Source organism: Glandiceps talaboti, chromosome 8 (genome assembly GCF_964340395.1).
Source record: "Glandiceps talaboti chromosome 8, keGlaTala1.1, whole genome shotgun sequence".
NCBI lineage: Eukaryota > Metazoa > Hemichordata > Enteropneusta > Spengelidae > Glandiceps > Glandiceps talaboti.
Window position 1 is genome coordinate 16,199,861 of NC_135556.1, and position 11,281 is coordinate 16,211,141.

Here is an 11,281-nt window from a genome sequence, read left to right on the forward strand (position 1 = left end):
CCTACTTCGTCAACTCCATTGCTGTATAATCATTACCCGGTCTTGATCATCATGATGCTAACTGCGGTACTAACAACTGTTTTAATAATGATTTAGTAATCTAAAACTCCATGTATCGTTATAATAATAATTGGTATTGTAGTAAATGTTATCACAGATATACGAAATACCTCTACATCATATTGTAATGCTTCAAAACCATTCTAACAAAGTATAGTACTTGTACTTTTGGTTTTTTTAGTTGTTGTTTTTAGTTTGTTTGTTTGGGTGGTTGGTTGGTTGGTTGGTTGGTTGGTTGTTTGTTTGTTTGTTTTGTTTTGTTTTTTGGGGGAGGGTTGTTACATTTCAAACACTGTGATTACAACCTTTCTGTAACCTTGATTAAAAACCAATGAATGTACATGTACTAAAATAGGTCTTGGATTTCTCTAAGTTCTTATGGTTCTGCAAATGTTCTTGCTATGCCATCTTGCAGCAGTGGGATTAATTCCTTTAAACCATTGATTCTTGGACTAAACTATCCTTTTCCATGTATGTATGACAACATTTAAAACCATGTTTTGAAATATTTTGACGGGGGAGGGTCATGCTTTGGAGAAAGGAAAATGATGGAGGGTCACCTTTTAGCACGACGGATCCCGGAGTCGGGGGAAGGTCTTATTTTAAGCAACAGCCCATGCCTGATTTCCCCCCCCCCCTTGTAATTACTGAAGGCTCCCTAAGTGTCATGAACAGACTAAGCCGCTGGGAGAATAGCCTAAGTGTTACAGATACAAATTTGTAATTGTAAACAAATTGTTGATAAGGACAAGGTTGGGTGGTGGACTACACAGATTACCTGACACACTTATAATTGTATTTAGCTTATTATCAGACACTTCAAGTTTACTGCCTGGGTGTATGTGTGTCAGATGTCATATATATATATATAGTGGACCAGCCAGCCTTGTCCTTATCAACAATTTGTTTACAATTAAACAGCAGGGAGTGGAAGATTACACTTGTGCTCAATAGAGAAACTGACTGTTAGTTGTAGGTAGTTTTAGCACAGCTTGAGACAGGCTTGGAGCTACAATTGAAAGAATTTCGTGGTAATAGAGTTCTCTTCAATGACATGAAATTTGTAAGCTATCGGTTTGATATGATTCTGAAATACTGTAAGATATTAAAATGGATACCGCCGTCACGTGCTCCAGAATCAACGATATTAAAGTACTTGATTCATTTTCACCACCACAGTGAATTTGTGAAAGACACTGCATTACATGACATCAATCTAAGTGGCTGGGCTGAAGGCTTAGTTCTGGTTGGCTGATTCGGAGCTGAAGGCCAGAACTTCCAAAGACTGGCTGACTTCAATACCGACATTGTCTGGATTTGGATAAACATTCCCACTCCACCATATTATCACAAGTATCTTACCACACTATTCACCACTTTACTCCTGACCCATTCCTCTCCTCACACCAAAACTAACAATTCATTCTCTACTTGGTTGTCAGAAGCGATGAAACTGATAAGTTCGGATTTTACTATACAATAGGAGGCTCGGAATGTGACAGCCGTGGGATCTGGAACCGGTGGTGACGGTCACAGGGGCGTGTAATATTGCATAGATTGTTGTTTTCCAGGTCTACAGACTAAATATAACAACCTTTTGAATATATATTCCTACCTGTATAGGGAAAGACTCATATTTATAGTATACGTAGTACTATAGATCGATACATTTGTAGCAGCAAGATTCGTATGATATTTTCCTAAGAAAACGGAAATCTAAGCAATAATACACGCCCCTGTGGTGACGGTGGGATACCCAAATGACAAAATAAAGAAACGTTAGCTATACATAGAACCGTCACCAACGTGGGGGTCTATGAATAATACAATGAGTAAAAGTAAAATGGGACCCTCCCTTAATTCCACTTTTCTAAAATATGACCCTCACCCCCAAAACACCGACCCCCTCCTACCCTTACTTCTCCCCCCCCCCCATTTCACCGGCCCTCCCCTCCGTGTTGACGGTTCCATTAAAAATACAAGATACACTGACATCTTACGAAGCAAAGTTTATTGAATTGATATGATGTATTCTTGAATATATACAGATAGTTATCGATTAATATTCAACTTATTTGCATATTACAGTGCAGAATGATATTCAAACCGTATCATACATATTCACAATTAGATGTAATAACTGGTGTCGGAATATTTTCCTACAGTATCAAAAATCAACGGTTTATGCAATGCAAACGTCATAGGCCTGAAGGCACATCAACTAAGTTATACAGTACTGGAGATGACCACTTCAAAGATATACGCGAGGTTGTATGTTTCCATGGTAATGGATCAGTTTATTTCATTCCCACAAAATCCCAGTAGTAAGGACAAAACGCGCATTCTATGCAGATATAAAAATTTCTTTGTATTTGAATTAGTCGAAGTTACAAGTAATTGTGGCTGAAAAGAATGACACGTTGTTTATCCTTTAAGATAAAAAAAACCCCACCCTGATCATGAGTTTAGGCGATGTGTTGGCCAATAGTGAGTATAAATGATAATATATCATATTTTTACGTAATCCTGACGTAACAACATTTCAAAATTAGGGTTTCTGATATAGTACGAGCGACCAACACATACATGTATTCCGTACGTTACAAAGTTGGTCACATACCTTAATTTGCCAGAGAGGTATTTTGAAGAATGGCTATGGTCAAAATTTATAGTGAAATAAAGGTAATAGTTATGCCAAAACCTACGTTGTGGGTGGCTACATGTAAAGCATTGTAAACTACAACGCTTTTTTGTTTGTTTGATGATATACGTGTAACTATTCTACAATTGCTAGTGAAATAAAATGTTGACATGTTTTCTATATTCTGCTCATCTACGATTTTGACCTCAGTCTTTTTATTCACAGCTCTGACGTGTTGACCTTTAACCTCCAATTGTATTTCGAGCAGGTTTTACTGCGACGTAAATGAATGTAAAAAATTAAACAAGCTACAGAGCAGAACTATATCTTGATTAAAAGCAACTACAAAATGGACAAACATTCCCAGTATTCACGCACTGGAGGCGAAGATGCACTGGGTAGGATTCAAATGAAAAGCGCCACCAACAGTCCAAATACTGAGCCGAGCATGGCGACATTGGCTGAAAGAGATAAAGTAAAATCAATTAGACACCAATGCAATACAACTTAAGAACTCATTTTATCTTATTTTCTTGATTTGTCCGGTACGATTTTATGTGTTGTCGTTCTTAGGTCAATTTTAAGATTCAGTGAGTGTCCATCATTGACCTTCATACAAATGCGTGACCTTCAAATGAACTACACTGCCGTATTTTCTGCATTTCTGACAATATTAATCATAATTATAAAATTTTACAATTATACGCCACCGTTCACAGTTAATACTGTTGATACTACGAGACACATGTCAACTGTACCATTTGCTTTCAGTTCTCAACAGTGGCAAGTTCAGACAAGTTAAGCATGTTGCGTAATAACACCCAGTCAATGGGTGGAGGGGGGTGACTTAATTCACTCGTGTCCATATGTTGTCTTTTGTTAAAGTAATATACAATAAAATCAATACATATTGGCTTGGCTAAATTCTTAATTTCAGAAAGAAAGAAAGAAAGAAAGAAAGAAAGAAAGAAAGAAAGAAAGGAAGAGAGTGTGACACAGTCAGACAGACAGACAGACAGACGGACAGACAGACAGACAGACAGACAGACAGACAGACAGACAGACAGACAGACAGACAGACAGACAGACAGGAGGGTGAAGCGATCACTCGGATTTGACATAAGGTAATGTACCTTCTCGTAGGAAATGTGTGTGACATATAGACTCACCAGTACGATATTGACTACAACTATATCATTTTTGTGTTTCTCTCCCATTTTGTGAATAAATGTGTTGCCAGATTGTCCATAACATCATGAACATTAAGTTGATATTGTAAAACAATTTTTACTCACAAGAAATGTGACTGCCATCTGATTCATGAGAGTCGGAATGACTCCCGGTTTCTTCGGCATTGACGTCAATCATACTTGTAAAACTGACTTTGATGGTTGAGGCCACTGGATCTGTTTCATGCTGCATATTGACACCTATATGAAAATACATGTGTGAAACGTAGAGGACACCAATGCTAATTATACACTCTAAAGATTTTGACGCTTCGGACGCGTCCCATGTGTTCAGTTTAGCGTCGTTTGTGCCAAAAAACATAAAACACTAGCGTTCAGATCTAGAATGCATGTCTTCTATTTGCTTGTTTTGAACACTTACTTTGTGTACAAAAACTGTTACAGTGTTCTGATGCGTCAACAATGTTCTAGTTTATAAGATTTTGAACATATGTTATGCGTTCAAAATAAAAACACTGTGTTCTAAATCTGAACACACGCGTTCTAGTATTTATATTGAACACATATACTGCGTTCAAAATCTGTTACAATTAAGTGTTCAGGAACTGAACACATCACTTTAGAGTACGTGTAAATGACACTTGATGACACTTTCATTTTCATCCATATGTAGTTGGGTCAGATTTTGTCTTTTTTTAGTATATTTTGTCTGTTATGTATTGTTTTTCATCGCTCTTTTAATACTTGGTGTGATATTTTATGTGTGAGGACCACAATGGAAATAAGTTGTTAAAAGCTTTTTTTGTGTCATCCTCAGCAAAGGTATTCAGTGATGTATCTGTTTTGTCTTTCATGCGAATGTGATAGTTCCCGTATTGTATATCCGTTTTAGTTTGTGGTTTTCCGAATATTTTTTCCCCAAACAAAATCAATCAGTCAGTCAGTCAGTCAGTCAGTCAGTCAGTCAGTCAGGACAGTAATACACAGAAGGAGGGTAATCTATATAGAAACTCATGATCAGACCATTCAGACCACAATGTTTAGTCTCAGATAGAAAGTAGCACTTAATTCACAACTGCCGACATCAGACCATGGACGAACGGAACCTGCTACAAACAGGGAAAGCAAATGAATTGGATTAATAACACTTGGCACAGCATGTTGGAAGTGAAGAGACTTGTATTACATGTCATCAGTTTGATAAGAACAGTTTTATGGCCACTTTACATAGTAGTTCATGTTCAAACCCCCCTGGCATTATATTTCATGTACACATGAAGAGGCCATAAAACTGTTCTTATCAAACCATGGTATGTAATACAAGTCTCTGTTTTCCAACATGGTGAGCCAAGTTTTATTAATCTAATTCATTTGTTTACTTTCTCTGTTTGTAACAGGTTCCATTTGTCCACAGTCTGATGTCGGCAGTTGTATATGCTACCGGTGGGCCACGATACAATACTATCAATAGTCCCTCTGAATGTATAGTAGCCTATTTACCGTATAAATCATAAGCTACAGAGGAAGATGAACAATTATGTGCCGCTCAGGTAAGTCACTATTTCACCCAGACGAAAAAATTCCTGAACTCAGGGAGCCATCATTATTTACGGCCTGGGGGATTCCTCGGTCACTAGAAAAAATTAGCTCCTGCCGCAAGAGGGGATACTCTCCCCCGCACCATATCACTTTATATGGTGCATATGATGCAACCAAGCACAAGTGAATTGTTTCACTAAAATGTCCAATATTATGACTCTGGCATTCTTCAAAACTTAACTTCTCGCTTAATTATTGATTATTTTAGAATTAGAAAATTAATGTTTTTTTCTATTTGATGCAAATATACTGCGAAAATTCGTTAAGGTGTGAAAACAAATTTTGACATAATATATATTCTGAAAATATAGTTTCCTATTATTTTGGGTGTTTAATGAACATATTTCAGTCAAGTTAAAATTATAATTTTCACTTCACTTTTAAGGTATAAGTTGGTTTTTTTCAAGTATTTTCGCGCTGGCCAATATGATTAGCATGCATTCGATATCAAATTTTATCACTAATAACCACGTCTAATAAATTGATATTGACTCAAAAGATGTGTCATACCTAACATAACAATATTGCGTCACTAATTACGTCATAATAGAACAGGGTAATAAACCTACCGGAATCAGCGATGGGACCTGAACCCATCAGTAAGTAATAATCGGTGCTGAGATCAAAGAATTGGGCGTTGCCTACTACGGATTTCTGACGAGAGAAGGTACATGACACAACCCCGTCCGCTACACTCACGGCGGTATTTGAAAGCCCGGACTGCGGAGAAAATGAACCAATACACACAACTGAAATCACACAAATTAAATAACATCTACAAAACACGATGATTAGATTTAATATAATATGTAACACGTGTGAATTGAAATTTAGCTTTGCATAATGAATGGAACCAGGAAATATTAAATTTGTTAACACATTTTAGAGAAAATTCCTCCCAGAAAATTAAATCGGGCAAATTGTTTTTCAAAGAGCTTTTATCACAATGTTACAGTCACACTTACAGCATCAGCAACAGTGTTCACCTCTCCTTCATTATAAAACGTTTTGACAGTTTCGATACTATCAGTCTTGCTGCACATCACACCACTGTCAGCACCCTACAACGTACAAAACAGGATAGAATTTTTTTTAGCTTTAGCTTACCTTGGCTTGTGTTGGCGTCAGTGTAATTACTTATATTTGACATCATCCTGTAGACCCCTCACCCCCACGCCAAACCCCAACACACTAAAAGTAACATTTGAGACGACCACGACATTTTCAAAACCTTGTTCTTAAAACAATGTTTGTGTGCTTTCATAGTTTGGACGAAAAGTGAGAAGTGACAAAAGAAGTGACGGATAAATCTAAGGGAGAAGTAAATGAGATGAACAAAAATGTTTTGAGTATTACAGAACCCCCACAGTTTGAATTCTGTACATAAAGAAATTTCATTAAATAAGGCTAAACTTTCACCCTGTGTACATACACACACAAACATACATACATACATACATACATACATACATACATACATACATACATACATACATACATACATACATACATACATAACATACATACATAACATACATACATACATACATACATACATACATACATACATACATACATACATACATACATACAAGTATCCATTTTCTATAAACATGTGTACCCTTTACATATAATACAACCTCAGACAACTTCAGTAACAATTAATTAAGCCTACAAAGGGGTAAACCATTTGATTTCAGGGGGATGGATGCTTTTGACCCAACAATAATCTTTTTCCAACCACCATGACAGCAAACATTTTTTTCAAGAGTAATTAGACAACAATATTTTTTACCAAGTAAGGGTACAGCAATTTTTTTAAAACATATATGCTTTAAATTTGACTCCCTAAAACTTTTTGAATGAAGTTTAATCAAAGGAGTGCTATCTGGTGTTATTTTAACATGTCAAGGTGATAACTATACCCTTTTCTGATCCCAATTGGACTTTAAATTCAGCAGCTAACACCAAGAAAAATCATCAAAGTATATTGTTGCATGCCATACCATTTAAAACTATTTTTTATCATTATGAAAAAATACAGGATTTATTCAAGGTACTAAGTCAGGTCAGTATTGTTAGTAATTTGATGGTAGTAGTGTTTCGGTTTGTTTCAGCATTGACCAACAGTTAGTGTAAGCCAAGAAAATTTAAGTCGCCAAAAACACATGTACCTGGAAATTTGACATTTGTAGCAATTTTCTGCACTTGCAGCACAACAAATTGTCTTTTTAGCTCATACCTGGAAATAATTTTTTTTTTCTGTCTTTTGTTGGTCAGCATATTTTCTTCCTTGCTTTTGGGTGGCGACATTTTTTTTTCTTGAAAATCCTCCAGCCCCCTCCCCCAAGAAATCAAATTGTGTACCCCTAAAACCAATGGCGTAGCACGAAAAACATCGTGTACACAAAATAATTCATGTTCACTATGGTTTGGGAATTCAAACAGATAAGTTATCTCACCATCATCTTATCATCTGAGAATCCAACAGCAACCCAACCTGATCCTCCAGTTCTCGATCCCATGATCTCGAAATCCACGAGACTTGCGTCACCACTGTTTTCCACGTAGGATAGGAAGAAAAGGCACGTTGCGGCGTTGGTACAATCGCTAGGGTTTCGGAAACATGCTTTTGTCGACCCACAACCAGTACTTGTGATCTGGGCGCTTGTAGAGGCAACCAGTAACACCGTAATGTATAAGATAGGTTGTAATAATTCCATTATGAGAAGCCTATGGATATACAAACAGAAAACATTCTATTGTCATCATTAGTTTTAGGTTATGTTATGTATGTATGTATGTATGTATGTATGTATGTATGTATGTAACTATGTATGTATGTATGTATGTATGTATGTATGTATGTATGTATGTATGTATGTATGTATGCATGCATGCATGTATGTATGTATGTATGTCTATCTGTATGTCTGTCTGTCTGTCTGTCTGTCTGTCTGTCTGTCCGTCTGTCCATCTGTCTGTGGACACGATATCTCAAAAACCACCTCATCGATTCTAATGAAACATCTAAGACTTCCATATGGTAATGAAAAGAACTGAATAGATTTTGGTAAAGATCCAATGAACATTAATTCGTCATTTGCATAATTAATGTTTTTAGAAAAGAACTGATTAGATTTTGGTAAAGATCCAATGAACATTAATTAGTCATTTGCATAATTAATGGGTTTTTTTAGTAATTAGGCTATACCTTTTGAACGCATAGTTTAAATTCAATATAATTTGGTACATACGTTAGCCATAACTAAGTACATATGTCCTATAATGTTAATTGATGTAGCTTATAGTTTTAATGAATACTTTGCATAATTAATTATTTTCAGTAATTAGGCTACATGTTAAGAATGCAACCTCATATAAATTTGGTACACACATTAACCATAACAGAGCGCATATGCCCTATACAGTTTGTTGTTGTAACTAAGTTGTAATGAATAATTTGCGTAATTAATGATTTTCAATAATTAGGCTATACTTAAGAATACAAATTTCAAATTTCATATAATTTGGTACACATATCAGTCATAATAATGCGAACCTGTCCTATGAAGATTGTCAATATAGCTTTTACTTTTAATGGGTAATTTGAATAAGTAATGATTTTCAATAATTAAAGCTATATCTTAAGAAATGCACACTTCAAATTCCATATAATTTGGCACATACATCAACCATAACAAAGCACACACATCTGATAAAGCCTAGCTGTTAGCATAGTTTTTCACTTTTAATGAGTAATTTGCATAATTAGTGATTTTCGGTAATTAGACTTTATACAAACTTCAAATTTCATTTAACTTGGTACATCCATCAACCATATTAAATCAGACGTGTCTGATGTAGTTGTTTATGTAGTTTTTAATTGTGATGTGTAATTTGCATAAATAATCATTTTGGTAATTAGGCAATATCCTTAGAATGCAAGCTTTAAATTTCACGCTTTCCTGTTTTCAGACGGAGTAACGGATGATCACACAGTGTCGCACAAGATCAATTACGAACTTCGTTTAGGACAAAACCCTCCCCTAACGAACGGTCACAAGTGCGACATCGACACGTTTATATACATGATGTTAAAACCATGGTGAAAAGTGTAGCAGTGACACCACTGCAATCGATGCAATGTAAGACCATGATGGTAAACACATTTAAATCCTACCGAAAACCCAATACTGTGAGTATATCACATTCGAGTGAATTTTAATCAACTTATCATCTCAGTATTAAATACAGTATGTATGTATGTATGTATGTATGTATGTATGTATGTATGTATTTATGCATGTATGCATGCATGCATTCGCGCGCGCGCGTGTGTGTATGTGTGTGTGTGTGTGTGTGTGTGTGTGTGTGTGCGCGCGCGCGCTATTGACGGTAGTCCCAGGATAACAGCAATGAAATATCACACACATTAAGGTTTATATCGCCATCATGCTAACCAACTTAAGAAAGAACGACAATCAAATCTGTTGGGTGAAATGTTAAATTTTAGGATGTTTGTACATTTTCGTCATGCTACCGTTTATACTATAGAACGTCTTTCGTTTTCGCAACCAAATACTTTCTACATTATGTACATATTTTACTTTATGTGCACTGTACTGAAAGTCGATGGGTCAACCCTTAATTTTCTCAAGTGGTCGTCTGAGGTCAACCCAAAGGTTAACCCACAAGTGTGTATAAAAGGGTAACTATCTCACACAGCTATATACTGTCTTGTGCAATGAGCAAAAAATGCAATTCTGTTATGTCCAAAGTCTAAATTTGACAGGGAGAAGGAGAGAATCGTGATGTGGCTAAATCGAGAGAAATGCCAACCGATATAATTTAGAAAATCAGTCTAAAGAGACAAAAAAAAGCCGATTTTGATCATTTGCATTTGGTAGTGTCGGTAGTAGACCACCTCCTCTGGCTATTCTGCGTATGTAAAGGCGACTTAAGGTCGCTACTAAAGGTTGCCCAGACATAGGTACCTATTACCTGTGAGCTTTATTCAGCAATATCCACAGCGTAGATCCAAGACTTGTATATTGGTCGTTTATTATAATTTACACCTAGATTCACTCACAAATTAGATCAAATCGAAGGTGTGATCAATAGTTTATTCAATGGGTGTGTGAATATGAACATTGCGTGTTGTAAACAAATTGAAACCTTACGGCAAGTTTCTGCATTCACATACTGATGATTGAATTGAATCACTTTCGTACAAAGGTTTCCATAGTTAAAACTCAAATATACAAAATATCAAACCTGTTCACATTAACCTATATTTATCATAATGTTAAACGTTGTCATGGGATAGTGAAATTTGATACATGACGCATTGATATACCTTGCTATTACTGTGACTCATCTGATTGTTCGTGTTTTTTTTACTCGTGTAAGCGAGTAACAGCTCGTACCACCGTGTAGAGTTGTACCTTTGTTCTTGAACAATGTAAAAATACGTCTATGGGCTGTATTCAGAACTGTTGATTAATGAAAGAAAGACGCATTTTAGGGGTATGAGTAACCACGTCTACAATCCAATTATATGTAGGGGCGTGTCACTTCAAACAGTCTAGCATTCTTTCTTGTCCCGATACAAATGAATATATTTGACATTCCTGTGGGAAAAACTAGATCGAAAGGAGTACCTTTGTTAGCATATTTTTTCTGCTCATAATATTGTTGAACTTCCCAATCAATTTCACATTTGCAAATATCTCCAGTAATAAAACAGACGGTTCAACACTGCCAACGTTAAGTTGTTTTTTGTACTCTT

At 36.0% G+C, this 11,281-nt stretch overlaps 1 protein-coding gene across 3 annotated transcripts in view; it reads right to left on the minus strand.

Annotated features, from left to right (window-relative positions):
• Positions 1 to 2,054: 2,054 nt before the first annotated feature.
• Positions 2,055 to 11,281, minus strand: part of LOC144438642 (DOMON domain-containing protein FRRS1L-like) — a 16,249-nt gene continuing 7,022 nt past the window's right edge. For 2 of the 3 annotated variants that reach the window (XM_078127760.1, XM_078127761.1), the window contains exons 2-7: positions 10,850 to 10,985; positions 7,953 to 8,223; positions 6,456 to 6,551; positions 6,060 to 6,210; positions 3,997 to 4,131; positions 2,055 to 3,162 (exon numbers count right to left, since the gene is read on the minus strand). In XM_078127760.1, the coding sequence (XP_077983886.1) occupies positions 3,107 to 3,162; positions 3,997 to 4,131; positions 6,060 to 6,210; positions 6,456 to 6,551; positions 7,953 to 8,213 (699 nt within the window). In that variant the 5' untranslated portion in view covers positions 8,214 to 8,223; positions 10,850 to 10,985 and the 3' untranslated portion in view covers positions 2,055 to 3,106. The remainder of the gene's footprint in view (positions 3,163 to 3,996; positions 4,132 to 6,059; positions 6,211 to 6,455; positions 6,552 to 7,952; positions 8,224 to 10,849; positions 10,986 to 11,281) is intronic. The other variant, XM_078127759.1, reaches the window with a different exon arrangement.